Raw genomic sequence first — 21,274 nt, 5'->3', positions numbered from 1 at the left:
TATTTATTACCCGGTGATGGCAAGAAGTCAACATCGTCTCCTAATTCACTGATACCATCGAATCTTTAAGTTGATTTTCTATGGATATTAAATTATAATAACGTGACAAACATTTCTTAGTGTGATATTTTTTTTTTAACAATTTTTAATTTGATTCTCCATGATTTAATAATATTATACGGTTGCTGCAGGAAGAATTTCTCTATGGACATGTATGTGGTCAAACAAAACCATAGAATTCCAAGGCTTATGTTAGCAACACCTATTTGGATTTTATACACTAAATAATTTCTAAAGCTTAAAAGGGTGCAAAAAAATTAACAATAATTTGAATTGAGATATTAAGAAGTGATTATTTTGATGTATATTTGAGAATTCACTACTTTGGTAGTAAAAGCCAAAGTAGAGAAGGACATTAAAAAGAGTTTTAAGTAATCGGATGGTACCTACTTTCGTTTGAAAGTGTCAGTTTGGTATCCACTTTTAATAAATTTGTAAATTGACCTTATCTTTAGTTAATGTGATATTTTCAACTGATAGAATATATATTATTCTCTAATTAAGCTAATTAGAAATTATTCTCCTATGATTAAGCTAATTTTTTTCATGAAATTATGTTACTAATTTCTTGTAATTATGGTCATACGGTTTGTGTATTTATATCAATCTCAAAAGAATAAGGAAGCACACATTCAAACTATCATATGTTCTTACACCAACATGTACATATGTTTTAAATGAGTGGTGTTTTAAATGAGTGGTGGTGTATGATGTGTGTCATAGACCCTAAACTGTTGGATGAACAGTCAAGTGTCAAATGACAACAAAGATGACTTTGGAATCTTCTAGAATATTCTCAACATGTTAATGTTTAAGTGTTAAAGAGATCACTCAAGTGTGACGAACACTCAAGTGAAGAAATGATCGTTTAAGTGAGGAAAACTTAATGGGGGAATGTCGCTCCTGAGTAGCAGCCACAAGAATACTATTCAAGTTAGATGGTTAATGCCTTGTTTGTGGCGAAAATGTTTATTAAGTGAAAGGAACTTGTTGAAGCGACAAAGTGTTGAATATGATGATTTTATGTTATATCGTTTGTTTTTATGCATATGTTCAATATTTTGACTATATATAAAAATATAAGATTAGTTTTATATCCTAAGAAGGTATATTATTAATAATGAGCTACATGACATGATGTATGCATTATATGTATATGCTCTTTCTAGATAATCCTTTATGGATGGTGGATCTTAGTTGAATAAACTTAGGGTTAAATATGTTTTTGGTCACTTAACTTTCAGTGAATTTTGGAATTAGTTCATTTCGAACTTTGGACCAATTTAGTCTTTCATCTTTCAAAATACGTGGATTTAGTCCTTTTAATCAAATTTTGTTAGGTTTATTTGATGTTCTGTACGCATTTCAGGATTGTATTTAAGTTGTTTAGATTATTTGACACATTTTGGTTGTAACGTTAAGTCAAATACTATTATAAAACACACTTGAAATGTCAAATAAACTTAACAAAATTTGATTAAAAGGACTAAATCTACGTATTTCGAAAGATGAAGGACTGAATTGGTCCAAAGTTTTGAAATGAACTAATTCTAAAATTCAATGAAAATTAAGGGACAAAAAACATATTTAACCTATAAACTTATATATATATATATATATATATATATATATATATATATATATATATATATATATATATATATATATATATATATATATGTGTGTGTGTGTGTGTGTGTGTGTGTGTGTGTGTGTTTAGGTATACATGTATATAAGGATTGACTCTAGTTTGGTGGCCTTAGATGGATGGTTTGCATGACCTATAATAGGTGTTGTAGGAAAACCTAAAGTGGTATCATGTCTTCTTGTTTGATGATCCTCCAAGTCCAACAAGTCTCGTCCAAGGTGTAGGGTGTCTGCAAAAGACACTTCAATGCTTAAGTTAACATTGATGATGTCAGGAAATTTCAGAGAATAATAATTACATTATGAATGCATAGAATAACGTGCTATTTATATCATTTTACATGTGGGTCCCACTAGGATGGACTTTTTAGCCCAACATACCTTTTTAACTATTTTTGGGGTCCATCAAGATTGGTGAAATTACCACAAAATCCTTTTTGGTTTTTGGTCCTCGGTAGTGGTCTCCTAAGAAGGTGTTGGTTCGAGGGTCGATATGCATGGGATAGGTTGACTTCCTGGCCTTGGAGTAGCTAGTACCTAGCACCTAGCTTTGATGAGATAGGGTCAGGTACGAGTACTATAGGAGTCTTATGGCCTTGAAGTAGTCAGTATCAATACTTGGCCTTAGTGGGAGAGGGCCGGATATGGTACTATAGGAGTCCTGTGGTCGTGGAGTTGTACCCAGTACTTAACCTTGGTGAGATAGGATTGGGTGCGAGTATTATAGGCGTATTGCAGCTTTGGGCTAGTCAGTACCTAGTACCTAGTCTTAGTGAGATAAGGCCGGTACGGGTACTATAGGCATATTGCAGCTTTGGACTAGTTACTACCCAGTACCTGACTTTGGTGAAATAAGACCAGGTACGAGTACTATTAACGTATTGCAACTTTGAGCTAATTAGTACCCTGACTTTGGTAAAATAGGGTCGAGTATGGGTAAGAAAACAATCATATTAATAAATGTATCCTACCTTCATTCATATCTAGTCATGTAAACCAAATTTCAAGTAATGAGAAGTTGAATGAGACTTCCATTTAACTTGATAATAGGCGTTTTGTTATCCTATCATTGGGAAGATAGGCCAACTAAGATTTATTGGATTCATGATATGTTAGATATTAATAACGAGATTTTACTTAAACAATTAAGAGTCTTCCATAGAAGGTTTTTCTTACATACATGTTCTAAATAACTCCTAAAAATTGTTTATTTCTCATCTTGTAAAAATAACTAAATATATTCTAATAATGAGACTTATTTATTCCCATATAAATTAATTTCTTAAAATTATATTTTTTTAATGTTATTTTTGAAATATGTATCTAGTTGTTTTTATATTTATTTAATTTAATTAATTTTAACACATTATAGATGAATAATACCGTAATATTAAAACAAAAATAATTCATGCACACTCAACTTTAAAGAAAGCAAAAGTATAAAAGCAAAAAATAATGCAAAAAATAATATAATATGATTAAAAGAGACTAATAGAGAAAATTAAATATGTCAAGCTGTTAGTAGAATAAATATGGCAATTAAGTTATGTACATATCATTTATTCAATTAAAAAATAAATATGAAATAAAAGTTTGACGTTATTAAAGTAAGATAAACTTATATTAGCATAACTTTGGAAAAAATTTTAAAGAAAGTTATAAGAATAATAAAATAAAATAAAATAATTTATATGTTAAAATAACACACACACACACACACACACATATATATATATATATATATATATATATATATATATATATTAAGAAAAACATTATATAAATTATACAAAAGTAATTATATAAACTTGTTTTTCTTATTACAACACAGCAAAAAAAACAGAATAAAAAAAATAATTTTATTATAATTATTAAAATAAAAAATATTATTGAATTTATAAAAGGCATATTCATAGAAAGTAATTATAAAATACATATATTTTTTCATTTTTTTAAAAGTTTAGGTTTTTTATATTGTAAATAGTTGATTGAATTTAAGAAAATAGTTGCAAAATTAAAAAAAAATTACATTAATAGGAATAAAATTAATAATGAATTTTTATGAATAATAATTATAGATGGCTTAATTTTAATTGACAAATAATTGTATTTTTTTTTCTCCAAATAATTTACAGAGAAATTTATACAATGTTTACTTAAGTAAGTTTTATGTATATAGATAATTTGGATGAAAATTTGTATTACATTGCTACACAACAATATTTTTTGTTTTCCCATATAATATTCCATTCATTCTTTTTTATTTTTCTTACATTCTAATTATATTTTTCCATAGTTTTAAATTTATTAAAACTAATTAACTATTTTTGTGTTGAATAAGATTACATAACTATATTAGAAAATAATCTTGATATACATATATCCAAAACCTGTTGTTAAATTTATAAAACACATATTATTAGTCTATTTTAAAATAATAATCATAATTTAAAACTTTTAAAAAATAAGAATATATTTTACGGCCATTCAAGTCAAAATTTATATGAATTAAAAATTTTATATAGTTAAAAAAATTATAATATTAAAATATAAGTTGATAATGTTATAGATATTAAAAACATAATTGTCTTCTTCCGCAGCCTTTCGTCTTCTCATCCTTCAATGTTTAATTTTTTATTGGACAACCTTGAACAAAAATTTGAAGGCTTCTTCATTACCATCAAAATTCAACTCAAAATCAAAGTAGATTATAAATAAAAGCAGAAACATATGATTTGGTGTTCTTGGTAGTTGACCAGTTGGTGAGTTCAGTTATTACTATGTATTTTACTGTTTTTCATTGAATTTATGATAATCTTTTGACTCCATAAGACACCCTCTCTCTGTTTCTCTCTCTGTCTCTCTTTCTGTTCCTCTCTGCCTCTCTTTCTGACTCTCTCTGCCTCTATTTCTGTTTCATTCTTCCTCTTCTTACACTGGTTAGAGAGATTCATTTGCTTATGATACTGAATATTTTTTCCCTTTCCTCTGTAATTGGTTGTTGGGTATGCATGTCTTATGATTGGCGTGTTAAATTCACATGTGGTGGTTTGAATTAATAAAAAATGAATCTTTAGCACTTCTTTTATTCCTTTTTTCTTTTCATTTTTTTTTTTATAATTTCAGTAGTTCCATTGATATTTTGATGATGTACTCTGGTTACCCTTTTGGGTGATTGAGTTTCTTTAACTGGGGTTTGTATTTCCGACTGCAATAACGATTGAGATTTCTTTAATTTTATGAAGCAGCGCTTTCTGCCTAACGAAGGGTGTCATTTAAAAATAAAATACTAATCTTGAGAAATTGTGAAAGAAAGGGAGTTTCTGGCTTTGAAGGGCTGTGTTACGCACGAGGAATTTAAGGCTTGTTGCAAAGTTGAGTTCTGGAAAGATTGAAGTATAGTATTAATTTTGAGGAGTTGTGAAATTTTGTAGTGCTAAGATTTGAGGGCAAAAAAAATATTGTCAATGTGTCAAGCTTGATGAGTTTTAAATGCGGAGAGATAAAATTAATCATTTGCTATATATGTTTCATCTGTGACCTACACAACTTTTCTGTGTCGGATAGTTGCAACAGTAGCATTTATGAATATGGTCACTTCATATGTTATGACCTAGAAAAAAAATTTAGCCTTTACATTGTGTTGGTTTCTCATATATGATACTAATAAGACAGACTTTGGTTTCTGTATGAAAGCTATCTTGTACATTCTTTGACCATGTTTTTTGTTGTTGTTGGTAGCACAGGAATAATGTCTGATAAAATCACAGCTGAAAACCTTATTGAAAGCCTTGTGGACACATTTGTTGAGAAGAAAAAAACTGTATCATTCTTTGAGGGTGAGAAATCAGATTCAGTGGGTTCCCAGATCAATAGACTGTTTGGACGTGAGAAACCAGTGCACCATATTTTAGGGGGTGGAAAATGTATGGTATTTAAACTATGTACTTCTCTATATTTAAACTATGAAACATATACTGTATTATCATTAACTAAACCATTTAAATAATCTTTTGTGTTTGCCTTTGAATGTCACAGCTGCTGATGTCTTGTTATGGAGGAACAAGAAAATTTCTGCTAGTGTTTTAACTAGTGCAACGGTTATATGGGTGCTTTTTGAATGGCTTAACTACCATTTTCTTACTCTTTTATGCTTTGCATTGGTTCTTGTCATGCTTGCACAGTTTCTATGGTCAAATGCTGCTGGCTTCTTCAACAGGTTATTCATGCATCTTTACCTCTTTTTTGTTTTCATAAATTTTATGATGTTTTAACTGAGTATGATTTGTTGTTTATGTTGACAGACAACCATCTGATGTACCCCGTCTTGTTCTCCCAGAAGAACTGTTTGTAAATATTGCAACTGTAGTCGGTGGTGAGGTTAACCGGGGCTTGAGAATTCTTCAAGATGCTGCTTGTGGAGGAAATCTGAAGCAGTTTCTTATTGTATGTTTGCATTTATGTTCATATACTTTGGTATTGTCATGTGTAGTTTCGGACTTCTGACTTCTTTTGTTTGTATCAACACTTGTTTTTCACTTAATTCATTTACTTTGAAATTTTCTGCATAGTTTTTAGATAGTTATGTTATTTACACCTGCCAATTTTCATGGCACATGCTTGTTTGATCTTCTTATTGTGAGGTTTGGTCTAACATTGACACTTAATGAAATACCATTGTATTCCATAGATTCTTACATAGTTTTAGTCTGTTTACGTTCATGACAGGATCTTCCATGCCACATCAGGCGAAATCTAAGCCACTTTAGAGTCAATTAAGAGTGTTTCTGTAAAACTGCGGAACTAAAATTGTAGTTTCACTCCCTATTTCAAGGCATAAGGGGTGAAGCTTTGACAAATAAATGAATAGATTTGTTGGTTTTTCTTGATTTGGGGTATCATATTTGCATAGCAAAGTAACAAATTGAATGGTTAATGTCTGGAATGCACAACCATAACAGAGCATTTCCACAATCTACCACTTGCTTTTAACCATTTACATACCTTTAAAGTGAGTTTATTTATTTCTACATGTAGTAGAGAAAAAATGACATGTATTTCACCATTAAATTTGTGATCAATGGTCAAAACTTTCCCAGGTTGTAGGAGCTTTGTTTGCTGGTGCTGTGATTGGAAGCTGGTGCAATTTCATATCTGTCATCTATATTGGTGAGAGACATGCTTTCTTCTTTTCATTCATACATTGTCAAATATTCTTTTCTTTCCAACACTTCCTTTATAACACTCTCTCTAGTATTAGTTGAAATTTATTGAAAATTGCAAATTTTGATGAGTCACTTCTCACTTAATAAGTTTTTCCTGGTTTGAAAGTAGAAGCTACTAAAATCTGGGATTTCTAATAAATTTCAGTCAATAATAGTGGAGTTCTAGAAAGATAGTAAAATGTTCTTTTGCTTTTATTATTTGGATTATTACAGCTTTGTGACTTAGCTGTCTGCAAGTTTGAAAAACTGTTATATGTTTCAACTAATAAGTAAAAAGTTGCTTTAACCTTCAACAACACTGTAATTTTAGTCTTGTGATTAGAAAACCCCCTTTACATAACATAATAACTATTATTTTGGTCCTTAGATTTGATCACTTTTTGTCATTTTAAATTTTAATTTTTAAAATTAACCATTTATTATTATTTTAGTCCCTAAAACTAGCCATTTATGATTATTTTAGTCATGAATTTGGATTCTTCGAGTTTTGAGTGCTATCCCTATGGTGAATCTTCAAACACTTATGAATACTAATTTTGGTTTTGATTTTGATGTTAAGTACAGTTAACTGTACAAATCAAAATTACAATGTTTCATGTAAAGGGTCTCTACCACTGGACTAAAGTAATAGAAAAATTATACCTTCAAGGACTTCTATGAATTTTAACACTTGATTGATTGCTGAGACAATTTTTTTTTCTCTTAGGTTTTGTTGCTGCACATACACTTCCAGTTTTCTATGAAAAGTACGAGGATGAAGTTGACAACTTTGTGTACAAGATTTTTGGTCAGATGCAACATCACTACAGAAATCTTGATGCTAGTGTGCTCAGCAAAATCCCCAAGGGAAAAGGGAAGAAACATGAATAACTTTTTATCTTTATGGCTTATGTTAATTAATTTGAAATTCAATGTCCATTTGAGCACATTAAGGTAGATGGGGGTGTTGGAATAAGGTAACAAAGGACCAAAGTATTTCTCCAAATACGAATCATATTCAGTGGAATAAATAAATTTGCATTTATTGTTGGTGTTTCAATTATAAACTGCAATTTGTCACACCCAATTTTGCCTAGATAAAAAAAATAATTTTGTTTTCAAAAAATAGATAGGAAGAGGAAGAAAAATAAAAAGAAAACAAAAGAGTAGTAAATATTGATTTGAGTATAGATATATTCCTACTTTATTTTCATCTCATTTTAAATTTAGTTTAATCTTGTTTTATTTACTCTTGGTTTCTTTATCTTATTTATTTTATTTTATCTTTTTTATTTTATTTGATGTTTTTTTTATTTTTTTATTTTAATTCTTAATTTTGATTTTAATCATATTTTGTTTACTTTTTATTTTATTTTGTTTTATTCCCTTTTCAAAAAAAATGTGTAAAAAGGTGAAATAAAAAAAAAATAGAAGAGGTTAATGTAAGATCTAAGGTCTTTAGGGATGGTAGCTAGCTGGCCATGGTCATGATGACTGAACAAGGAAAGAGCAGGAAGTAACATCTGCTTTCAGCCTTGTCCCACGTCTTGATGTAGGAAATGAACAGAGCAGAGGCACAAGAAATATCATCAAGGTTCTTTCATTCAAGGAGACTTTCACCTTCTTCACTCAAGGGGGCTTTTTCTCATTCTGTTCTCTGCAAGATGAAAAACAACACCTTCACCCTCTTGATTCCAACTAAAACACCATAACCCATTGTTTCCCTTGGTTCACTCAACAAAATCACCTCCTCTCAATCCCTCCATTATCACTTTCATCTTCAACCTGCACAAAACCACCATAACATAATAGTAAAGCAAAGAAGAACAAAAATTGTCGGCGACATTGTCGCCTGCGAATCGGAGTGCAAACGGGCTGAGTGATAGCGGCTCCGATTGGGGGCGCGACGATAAGGCTTGGTGGCGTAGCTTCCAAACCCAGTGTGGCTCGCATGAGAAGAGGTTCGAGAAGCTTAGAGCATCGCGAAGGCCAGCGACGCTTCTAGTGGCGATTAGCATCGTTATCGGCAGCTCTGACGTACCAGGAAGCAGGCGACGTTGTGACCCTGAGGCTATAGTGGTGGCTCGCGCATTGGAAAAGAAAGAACAAACAAACACCACTGGTGGCCCTCTCGGTGAACGGCGACGAGACTGTGGAGACGGTCACGACGGCCAAGGGGTCAGTTCTGTGGGGCTCGCGCGACCCAATCGCGGTGGCAGGTGCGGCGGTGGTGAGTTGCAGGGATCATGATGCCTTTCTCTCTTGCAGAAGAAAGAGGTTGTGGGTCGAGGAGGCGTTAACGTCGACGGTGGTCGATGTCGTCGGCGAGCCAGTCACGCGGTGGTGCGATGAAGGTGCAACGGCTGCGGATTCTGCGAGGACAAGGTCTGCGTGAGAGGGGAAGAGGAATAAGCTTTTAGGGTTTTCTTATTTGAGAAAGGAAGAGGTTGGACTAGTAGCCAGATCCATCCTTATTCTCACATTTTGTTTTTCCACTTTTATCCTTTTTTTATTAAATTCTATCTTTATAATTTTCTAAAAAAAATAAAACAAAAATATTTTCAAATTATAAAAAAATTACAAAAAATAGAAAAATCTAAAGAACGAAAAATGTTCTTTTTTGCTTTATTGTGTCTGTCCGGTCGCCCACACCGTGTAACACTCATTTTCAAAAATATCAAAAATAGTTTTCTTTCTCTTTTAGTGTCTGTCCGACCGCTCGCATGGTATGACACATATTTTCAAGTAATTCAAAAAAATACCAAAAAATACGAAATTTTAAAAATACAAATATCAACATTTTTCAACAAATATTTTTTTCAAGAACTACGTGACCCTTGATTCTCCATTGTGAGATATGTAGGAGAAGGCCAGTCCTTGTCAGGTTCATCTAAAAAAAATTAAATATTTTTCTCAATTGTTTTTTCAAATATCTTTTAAAGAACTACGTAACCCTGATTTCTCATCTTTAATGAGAATACGTAGGACCAAGGTAAATCCTTGTCGGGCCCAAAAAATAAAAAAAATATTTTTATCTTATTATTTTTTTTCTTGGGGAAAATTAACATTTTGAAAACCACATTGACTTTGCATTTTTAATTAAAGGTACCGCCTTCGGGTGAGCGCGTAGGGTGCTAACACCTTCCCTACGCGTAACCAACTCCCGAATCCAAAATTTGGTTTTTCCCAGACTTTCTTTATTTTATGGTTTTCCATAGTTTTCCAGAAATAACTATGGTGGCGACTCCCAATCTCTTTTCAAAACCCGTTTTATTTTTTGGTTCGCGTTCCCATCACGATTTCGGTTGTGACAGCTGGCGACTCCACTGGGGACGCTAGAGAGTCAAGCCATTTAATTAGATATGCGAACTGAATGTGGTTTTTCCTTATGTTTTCTTTCCTCTTCTTATTTGTTTATTATTGTCTTTATTTGCATGTGTATATATTTGTCTCTTGGAATAATTTTTTTGTGAATAGTTTTTCTTATTTTGTTACATATTTGCTTAGGATTTTTTTTGCTGTTTTGCATGTGGGGGTTATGGTATGCACCATTCTCTCTCCACGCACACACATTGTGCATATCATGAGTGGGCCCTATACCCGAGTCTGTGTAACTTAGACTTAGAGGGGATTGTGTAGCGGTGCCACAGTGGATGAACTTCCCAAGTGGTCATTGTGAGAACCCCAGCTAGAGTTTGCTTGTTTCCTTGGTACTCTCACTCCTTGTTGTATACCAACTATTGTGGGAAATATCATGAAGTGGACCATAGCTCTAGTGACCTTGATCCTTAAGTTTAGGGAACCATCCCGGTGAGCGCATGTACTTTACCTTAGATCCATTAGGCGCTAAACCTCTGTTAAGGCACAAAGGGAGATTGTTTGCTTTAATCATCATCTTTCTGTGTGCATAATGTACATGTGAATAAGTGCCTATTTAGGCATAATCATGCATAGCATTTTCATATCATACATCACATCTCATGAAAATAAGCATCTCTTGAAGCGTAAACATGCATTTCATTATGTCACTCTACATATCATCCATGGTGTTTTCAAATAAGTATATCACATTTCATCATCATATCATGAGAATAAATGCCTCTTAAGGCACATGCATTACGTCTCATGTAGTTGTTTTTCAATTATTTGCATATCATGCGTGTTGCTCTTTAGTCACATCGGCATACAAGTGAGTAAGTGCATCTTGGGCACAAACTTGTGTTGTATTCAATGGTTGTCTTTATTCATAGTGGCGTGTACACAGTTTTTTAAGCCATATCATCCATCTTACCTCATATGAATACACGATGTCACAAAAAATGAGCTGAAGGAAATAAAAAAGATTGTCATGTTTTGAGTCAATTGTTTTCTTGCAAATCGTCAAATTCATTATTTTTACAAAAAAAATAACAACAAAAAATAGAAAATGAATGATCAAAAGGAAAAAAAAAGAATAATGGGGTGTCACGTTCTCCTAGGGCCAAATGTTTAATTGAGAACAATAACTTGATTTTTTTTTCGAGACATTCGTGTGTGCATATTTTGAAAACATTCATCCTTCGACTTTCCTAGAATGAAGGATTTGTCTTGTCAACCCTAACATTACCCAAATTGATAAACACAAATCGTTACGCTGGGTAGATTTGCCAAGTTTATCATTGCCTACACTGGTTGGGTGGTCCCTGAATTCGTCGAGACAAAAAAAATTTAGAAAAAAAGACAAAATTAAAATCAAGGGACAAATTATAACATGAACCAATTTTTTTGTTTCCTGGGTTAAAATTTCTTGAAAGAGAAAATAATCATGTTTTGGAAGTGATGTGTGACCATGTTTGTTTATCATAAAACAAAAAAATATCATCCTTTATAACCCCTTTGAGCTTTAAAGAAGCAAATAAAAATATTTTTCTTTCAAATCACCTTGAACAAGGGTCACCCTCACAATGAGGGTTGATATCATGTTCGCATTTTTGTTTGACAAACGGTTCACCAATAAAAAAAAGAAAAAAAAAATCCATTAAAAAAATAAAGAAATGGTGAACATAAAAGAGTCAAATAAATTTTGGATGCAACGTTATTCAAAGACCTCTGTTCCAAAATACCATCACATCTTTTTGGGTTTTTTTTACTATCCACATTTGCTTTCATACCCTTAGCTTTGGTCACGATACAAGCCTAATAAAGCCCACACAAATCCAAGATCGATTGTCATTACCTTTAAAAAAAAATAATTCATGGAAATCATTTTGACGTGTTGAAAGGTTTGTCCAAAATTAAAAAGAGGAAAAATAAAGGGAAATATGAAAATTGAAAAACATGTTTTGAGATTTGCTTTCAATGGCTAAGACAGTTTTTTTTTTTATTCACATATGCCAAAAGCTCCTTAAAATAAGCATGATTAATCAATTAGATAAGGGGCATCCTCCTTCGTTTTTTCATTCTCACCCTCTTCATGGATTTCATCTTCATTTCCTATCATATCCTCTACTCACAATCTAAACCTTGTCCAACTTTTGCATACAATTGTCGAACCTTTTTCTCCAAAATTCAAACTGGGATAGTTGCGTCATTTTACCATTTGTATGACCATTCATTTATCCAAAGAAAGGGCAACTTCACCCTCTTCATGGATTTCATCTTCATTTCCTATCATATCCTCTACTCACAATCTAAACCTTGTCCAACCTTTGCATACAATTGTCGAACATTTTTCTCCAAAATTCAAACTGGGGTAGTTACGTCATTTTACCATTTGTATGACCATTCATTTATCCAAAGGGCAACTTCACCTTAATTATCATGGTTACACTAGGGGCAACGTCTAGAGTCCCCACCACATTTCAACCTCTTCATGCCTTACCATAATTGGGGCAGACCAAACATAATTTGTACACTTTTGAAGTCCCCATAATTTTTTCAACCTCTTCATAAATGGGACAGTGTGTCAATCCAAATCCTCAAATAAGGGAAACTTTTTAACTTCGCATCATTTTTCAACCTCTTTGTTCCTTCTCGACCAGGGCAGTGTGTCAATCCAGATCCTCAAATCAGAGAAACCTTTGAAGTCCCTTTCTTCAATAACTAGGGCAAGTTAAACACATTTTGTGCCCTTATGCCAATCCATACTCTCACACTGGACAAACTCTTGAAGTCCCTATCTTTTTCTTCATGTCATCAACAAATGGGGGAAGCCCAAACATATGGTGCCCTGATACCAAATCAAACTGGGCTAACTCCCTAATCGGTCCTCGTCATCTCATCGAACCCCTTCTAAGCCATTGGAAATTTTATGCATGTTGTTTAGATGATGCTTCAAAGGAAATAATACAAAAATAGGGTTTTTCAATAAACTGATCAAACTAGAGAATTGATTTAAAAAAAACAGTGTCTTAGGAAGAGGGGAACTCCCTGTTATCTTACCAAAAGCAAGGGAAAGGAAATAAACCAACTAGGCCATTCTTTTAATCCAATCCCTTCCATATCCACTATCTTTTCTGACCCAAAACTCATACTTCATTCAAATTCTTCCCGATACGCCAAAATTGAGGCAACTTTGTGTATCTCATGAGTTTCTCGTCTTAACATTCACGTATCCATATTCTCAAGCACTTGTTCTAAGACACCAAAATTGGGGCAACCTTTTTGGGAACTCTTGTGTTTTTCGCCTTGACATTCACAAGTTACTTTTCCTTTGAGCGGTGTGTGAGGAACAACATACCCACATGGCTACCTCAGTCTCTTTCAAACTCTTTCTAAAAATTCTTGGCCTTTAACTCACTTGTGAATTCAAGCATGCATGCACTAATGTCGCAAACTAGAAAATCAAAAATATAATCATTTCAGATGTTGGACCTCGAGATGTGTGACATCCCTAATTTTCATGGAACATTCAAAATCAATGAGTTTGATGATTGCAAATAAAACAATTGACTCAGGCATGCATAGAAAAATCAAAAGACAAGGCACAACCAACCTTTTTCCACCACGCATTCAGGTTTTCATGCATATCAGGGTTTCGATACCCTGGTTCTAGCATTAATGTTTTAACACCTTGAGTAACGAGAAAATGAAAAGGGTTGTACATACATTCATCATTCATGAGTTGACATAATGACATGCATCTTGCACAAACAACCATAACATATGTTACCCTCAATCCAAAAAAAAAATCTTTTGGATAGAAGCCCTTTTCATTAGTATGAATGGTTATTGAATCCTTCCCCTTAAAAAACACAAAAGGATCAACATACATTCATGTTTCCTCCTTCAAGTTACAAAATCCTTATGAATCAAGTTTTTCTGGCATATCAGGGTTACGACACCCCGATCCCTGCACCAAGGTTTTAACACCTTGTTTTCTCTTGCACATCGGGGTTACGACACCCTGATCCTTGTACCAAGGTTTTGACACCTTGTTTCTCTTGCATATCGGGGTCATGACACCCTGATCCCTGCACCATGATTTCTACACCTTGTTTTCTCCTACATATCAAGGTTACGACACCTTGATCCCCGCACCAAGGTTTTGACACCTTGTTTCTCTTGCTTAAGTCGAGGTTTCTACACTCTGTTAAGGTTTTTACAACTTGTTTTCTCCTCTTTAAGTTAAGGTTTCAACACCCTGCCAAGGTTTCGGCACCTTGTTTCTCCTCTTTAAAATCATGCTTACCAATGTCTGAACACCTTGTCACTTCTCTCTTGCAATCATTACTTTCTTTTCAAAAACTCCATTTCAAAATACTTCGAATTCCATCCCACGTTCTCCATAACAATAAGCTTGATGACTGGAAAGAGGACATAGCATGAAAAAACAAAACTTCAAAAAGGTAGAGCATAACAAGTTTTTCATCATGCACTCATGCATTTCAGGCTCTTGATCTCTACAATAATGTTTTTATTCGTTGTGCTTAAAAATAAGAAAACATGCTTTCTATCATGTATAACCATTTGCATGTCATATCATCATGTCGTGCGTTGACACTCGATTCAAAAAGCAAAAAAATCTTGACATCATGACACAAGTGAGAATTTTCATGCATCATACTTTTTCAACTATTGTTTCTTCTGAAGGAATCAATTTACAAAAATCATCTTCTTTACATTTCTCAAATTGATGGTCATCTTCATTCATATGAAAGACCTATATATCCTACAAACTTAGTTTCGTACTTGCCATAAAGCTAGCTTTGACTAGCCTCCAAGCTGTGTTTTAGACTAGCCCAAGCCCAGTTTCGTACTGGCCCACAAGTCTAGTTTCGCACTGGCCCATCAAGCCTAGTTTCATATTGGCCCACAAAGCCCAATTTTATCTGGCCCCTAAGCCTAGTTTCGTATTGGCCCCCCAAGCCCAGTTTTATCTGGCCCACGAACCCAAGTTCCGTATTGGCCCCTCAAGCCCAGTTTTATATGGCCCCTGAGCCTAGTTTCGTACTGACCCCCAAGCACATTTTTATCTAGCCTAAGCCCAGCTTTGTCTGGCCCACCGATCCAGATTAATATACCCCACAAAGCCCAAGTTGTTTGACGTCCTAGGCTAGTTGTTTAGAAAAAAAATGCAAAAAGTAAAACTGCAAAAGATTCCCTTTGCATGTTTCGCCATTATCATGCACTTTCATCATATTACATCGTCCATCAAACATCATAAAAATCAATGGAAGTCAATTAAAAAAATTGTTCAAAAAGAGAAAATTTGAAAAAAATTTCAATCGGTACAAATATTGTGTACAAGTTTCACCGATGTTAAGCATTCACATGATGTTTGCCAACATGTCAAAATCATCTTCAGGTTCATCCTTTCAGGTATAGACCCTCTCCAATGGAATGGTCATTGATATCCTTATGTTTACATCAAGGCCATCTCCGATGGAATGGTCATTGATTTTCTTATGTTTACATCAAGGCCCTTTCCGATGGAATGGTCATTGATTTTCTTATGTTTACATCAATGCCCTCTCCGATGGAATGGTCATTGATTTTTTTATGTTTACATCAAGGCCCTCTCCGATGGAATGGTCATTGATTTTTTTAAGTTTACATCAAGGCCCTCTCTGATGGAATCGTCATTGATTTTCTTATGTTTACATCAAGGACCTCTCCGATGGAATGGTCATTGATTTTCTTATGTTTAAATCAAGGCCCTCTCCGATGGAATGGTCATTGCTTTTCATATGTTTACATCAAGGCCCTCTCCGATGGAATGATCATTGATCTTCTTATGTTTACATCAAGGCCCTCTCCGATGGAATGGTCATTGATTTTCTTATGTTTACATCAAGGCCCTCTCCGATGGAATGGTCATTGATTTTTCTTATGTTTACATCAAGGCCCTCTCCGATGGAATGGTCATTGATTTTCTTATGTTTACTCAAGGCCCTCTCCGATGGAATGGTCATTGATTTGCTTATGTTTACATCAAGGCCCTCTCCGATGGAATGGTCATTGATTTTCTTTCTTCACATCAAGACCCTCTCCAATGGAATGGTCATTGATTTCTTTGTTATAGCAAGACCCTCTCCGATGGAACGATCATTTATTTCTTTCTTGACATCAGGACCCTCTCCTTCGAAATGGTCGAGTTTTTTTTCTTCTTTGGATCCTGACCCTCTTCTTAGAATTGGTCATCACATCCCTTTAAATCATTTTTTTAGTCACCCCTTCCTTGTTCAAAACCCAGACGAAATTAGTGTCTCTATCTTCACTTATCTTTTACCATGATACTATGAAAAGTCAATTTTCATATTATTAGTAAAATCTAAGTAAAGAGGGACAGCTGTCAACATCCAATTTCATCCGGGTAAAAAAAATAATTTTGTTTTCAAAAAATAGATAGGAAGAGGAAGAAAAATAAAAAGAAAACAAAAGATCAGTGAACATTGATTTGAGTATGGATATATTCCTACTTTATTTTAATCTCATTTTAAATTTAGTTTAATCTTGTTTTATTTAATCTTGGTTTCTTTATCTTGTTTATTTTATTTTATTTGATGTTTTTTATTTTATTTGATGTTTTATTTTTATTTTTTTTTAATTCTTAATTTTGATTTTAATTTTTACTTTTTATTTTATTTTGTTTTATTCCCTTTTCAAAAAAAAATGTGTAAAAAAATGAAACAAAAATAAAATAGAAGAAGAGGTTAACGTAAGATCTAAGGTCTCTGATAGGTAGGGATGGTAGCTAGCTCGCCATGGTCATGATGATTGAACAAGGAAAGAGCAGGAAACAACATCTGCTTTCAACCTTATCCCACGTCTCGAGGTAGGAAATGAACAGAGCAGAGACACAACAAATATCATCAAGGTCCTTTCATTCAAGGAGACTTTCACCTTCTTCACTCAAGGGGGCTTTTTCTCATTTTGTTCTCTACAAGATGAAAAACAACACCTTCACCCTCTTGATTCCAACTAAAACACCATAACCCATTGTTCCCCTTGGTTCACTCAACAAATTCACCTCCTCTCAATCCCTCCTTTATCACTTTCATCTTAAACCTGCACAAAACCACGATAACAGAATAGTAAAGCAAAAAAGAACAAAAATTGTCAGCGACATTGCCGCCTGCGAGTCGGAGTGCAAACGGGCTGAGTGATAGCGGCTTCGATTGGGGGCGCGACGATAAGGCTTGGTGGCGTAGCTTCCAAACCCAGTGTGGCTCGCGCGAGAAGAGGTTCGAGAAGCTTGGAGCATCGTGAAGGCCAGCGACGCTTCTAGTGGCGATTAGCATCGTTGCCAGCGGCTCGGACGCACCAGGAAGCAGGCGACGTTGTGACCTTGAGGCTATAGTGGTGGCTCGCGCATTGGAGAAGAAAGAAAAAACAAACACCACTGGTGGCCCTCTCGGTGAACGGCGACGAGACTGCAGAGACAGACTACGTCACGACGGCCAAGGGGTCAGTTCTATGGGGCTCGCGCGACCCAATCGCGGTGGCAGGTGCGGTGGTGAGTTATAGGGATCATGATGCCTTTCTCTCTTGCGGAAGAAAGAGGTCGTGGGTCGAGGAGGCGTTAACGTCGACGTCCACGCCGACGGTGGTCGATGTCGCCGACAAGCGAGTCATACGGTGGTGCGTAGGGATGGCAACGGGTCGGGTCGGGCATGGATAGTATGATACCCGTACCCGACCCGCTAAAAAAAAATTCGTCCGTTACCCGCCCGTTTACCCGTCGGGTATCCGCTTAAAAAATACCCGAGGATATTTTTAAAACCCGCGGGTACCCGTGGATACCCGATACCCGCAAATATTTAAAAAAATATGAATTTTATAAATTTTTTAATATAAAATTATAAAAATAAAATATAAATTAAATTAAATTATAATTATAATTATAATTATAATTAAATTTGACATAATAAAATATACTGTTACTTCTAATTTTAATTAAATTTAACTTAATAAAATATAAATTAAATATTAATTTTAATTTTTTGCGGGTAACGGGTACCCGCGGGTACGGATAGTATGATACCCGTACCCGACCCGTTTATAACCGGGTATTAAAATACCCGTTACCCGCTACCCGCGGGTAATAAATACCCGCGGGTAGTAACTATCCGTCGCAGATTTTATCCGCGGATATCTGCGGGCACAGGTATTTTTGCCATCCCTAGTGGTGCGATGAAGGTGCAACGACTTCGAATTCTGCGAGGACATGGTCTGCGTGAGAGGGGAAGAGGAATAAGCTTTTAGGGTTTTCTGATTTGAGAAAGGAAGAGGTTGGGCTAGCAGTCAGATCCATCCTTACTCTCACACCACCCTTTTTTTAATCTTTGCACCCCTCCCTTTTGTGTGGTTTGGATATGTTTGTGTTTTGCTTAACACACCTCTTCGTTTACTGCACACACTCCACTTCATTTAATTTCTCACACCTATGTCTCACTTCACGCACCCCACCTGTTTACTTCGTGCACCTCCATATTCTGATAACTTGACACTCCTGTGTTTTGTTTGTTTGGACTTGTTTTATTATTACGTTGTGTGTACCCGTTTGTTTACTAGCCTTGCACCTCTTGTGTTATGATGTATCTGTTTATGTTTCACACTCCTTATGTCATTAGTCCCCATTTTTTGATTACACCCCACTTTTCACAGTTCACACCCTTCCTTCTAGGTTCACTTTACCTTCAACTTTTACTCACTGCACCCCGACCTTTTAATAAACACACCTCATTTACTTCATGCACCTCACACATTCTCCATACACCCTCACATTTTGTTTTTCCAATTTTATCCTTTTTTTATTAAATTCTACCTTTATAATTTTCTAAAAAAAATAAAACAAAAATATTTTTAAATTATAAAAAATTACAAAAAAATAGAAAAATCTAAAAAATGAAAAATGTTCTTTTTTGCTTTATTGTGTTTGTCTGGTCGCCCGCACCGTGTCACACTCATTTTCAAAAATACCAAAAATAGTTTTCTTTCTTTTTTAGTGTCTGTCCGACCGCTCGCGTCGTATGACACATATTTTCAAGTAATTCAAAAAAACACCAAAAAATACAAAATTTTAAAAATACAAATATCAACATTTTCCAACAAATATTTTCTTCAAGAACTACATAACCCTGATTTCTCATCTTTAATGAGAATACGTAGGACCAAGGTAAATCCTTGTCGGGCCCAAAAAATTAAAAAAAAATTATTTTTTTTTTCTTTTTTAGAATTTTTGTCTTATTATTTTTTTTTTCTTGGGGAAAATTAACATTTTGAAAATCACATCGACTTTGCATTTTTAATTAAAGGTACCGCCCTCGGGCGGGCGCGTAGGGTGCTAACACCTTCCCTACGCGTAACTGACTCCCGGATCCAAAATTTGGTTTTTCACAGACTTTCTTTATTTTATGGTTTTCCATAGTTTTCCATAAATAACTATGGTGGTGACTCTCAATCTCTTTTTAAAACCAGTTTTCTTTTTTGGTTTGTCTTTCCGTCGCGATTTCGGTTGCGACACAATTCAACTCAGCATATGGTTAGTTTTGTTAAGTTCAATGCATCTATTTAGATCATTTTTCATAAACACTTGTGAAAAAGGAAAATCAAAAGGATAAATAATATTTTCTCTTGTTGGAATTAGTTTATATATAAGTTAATTTATGAAAGTGATCTCACTATAACTTCTAAAAAAAATTAGTTTATACAAAAGTTTATTCAATTTTCATACTAAAGTTTGTGTGGAGAGATTCTTCATAAGTATTTATAAGGAAAGAAAAATAAGAAGAAAAAAACGGGAATATAATTTTCTTCTCCAAAGCTAAATTTAAACTATTTAGAAGTTAAAAGAAATGAAGTTAAAGCAGTTATATAAAATTCTTTATAAATTAATTTCTGTTCAAATTAATTTTGATTTATGCTAAAACATATTTCGTTTATTGTTAGAAGTGTTTATAGAAAACTTGAGCCATCCAAAAATACGTTATAAATTTTTATAAACAAGTGTATTGACGTGGTTTGATGATGAATAAATTATTGGTTGTTTGACTATTAATCACTGTCATAACCAAATATGTATGGAAATTAAATTTAAGTAAGAAGAAGAAAAACATCGCTTTGTTTAATATTCTTCTTATTATGAGGGAATGTATTACTTGAAGTAGAAATGTTCCTATCGTACTCAATGTTTAACGTGGTTTAAATACTCATTATTCCTTTCACTTTTCGATATACTTTTTAAGGACAAGATCGTGACGGAGATTACGCTCCAAAGCGGACAATACATCGGATGTATGATGGTCAACAACGATTCTATCATTGGATCTGGGATCAGAATATTGACACCCACCGTGGGGTCGATAACCAAACCATTGGTCCCTTAAGCTCGTCATATGTGTATATTGTAGAAAATAAAAAAAATATGAAGAAAGAGATTGTGTATAAAATGTTACACGAGGTATGATATATATATATATATATATATATATATATACACACACACACACACACAAAGCTAACCCTAGAAGCCATAAGTAAATGGACCTATGCTAACATCCCCACAAACTCATAATGTTACGGCTAAATGCATTGAGAGCTTGTCAAATAAAAATGAAATATAATGCCAAGTTAAAGATGATAACGAGTAAAATGACAATCTATTTCAATATGTTTGGTTTATGAAAAACAGAGTTGTGAGCAATTTGAATAACACTTTTATTGTCAAAGTGTAGAGGTGTAGGATTTATCAAATAGACACCCATATCTACAAGTAACCAGCACAACCTTGGTGCGATACTCAACTTCTGTGGGTGATCAAGATATAACATCTTGTTTCTTAATCTCACCAAGAAAAATGCACCACCCAATAGTGGATTTCCAATCATTAGGATCATCATTCCAATCTGCATCACAATAGGCATGTAAGTTTGAAGACAATA

At 34.0% G+C, this 21,274-nt stretch overlaps 1 protein-coding gene across 4 annotated transcripts; it reads left to right on the top strand.

Annotated features, from left to right (window-relative positions):
- Positions 1–4,303: 4,303 nt before the first annotated feature.
- On the top strand, positions 4,304–7,956 carry LOC114187091 (reticulon-like protein B8). 4 transcript variants are annotated; one of them, XM_028075220.2, is made up of 6 exons: positions 4,304–4,469; positions 5,454–5,633; positions 5,746–5,926; positions 6,012–6,153; positions 6,807–6,876; positions 7,639–7,956. In XM_028075220.2, the coding sequence occupies exons 2-6, from the start codon at positions 5,459–5,461 to the stop codon at positions 7,800–7,802; spliced, it is 732 nt and encodes a 243-aa protein (XP_027931021.2). In that variant the 5' UTR covers positions 4,304–4,469; positions 5,454–5,458; the 3' UTR covers positions 7,803–7,956. The 4 variants fall into 4 exon arrangements, with proteins under 4 accessions (XP_027931021.2, XP_027931022.2, XP_027931023.2 ...); XM_028075221.2 differs by having other exon boundaries at positions 5,449–5,633; XM_028075222.2 differs by lacking the exon at positions 4,304–4,469 and adding an exon at positions 4,493–4,646.
- Positions 7,957–21,274: the final 13,318 nt, after the last annotated feature.

The sequence above is a fragment of the Vigna unguiculata genome, chromosome 6 (genome assembly GCF_037176805.1).
Source record: "Vigna unguiculata cultivar grain cowpea cultivar isolate G323 ecotype 2 chromosome 6, ASM3717680v1, whole genome shotgun sequence".
Taxonomy (NCBI): domain Eukaryota; kingdom Viridiplantae; phylum Streptophyta; class Magnoliopsida; order Fabales; family Fabaceae; genus Vigna; species Vigna unguiculata.
The sequence above is the reverse complement of the archived record's forward strand: the minus strand, read 5'-3'. Positions and strand labels throughout refer to the sequence as shown.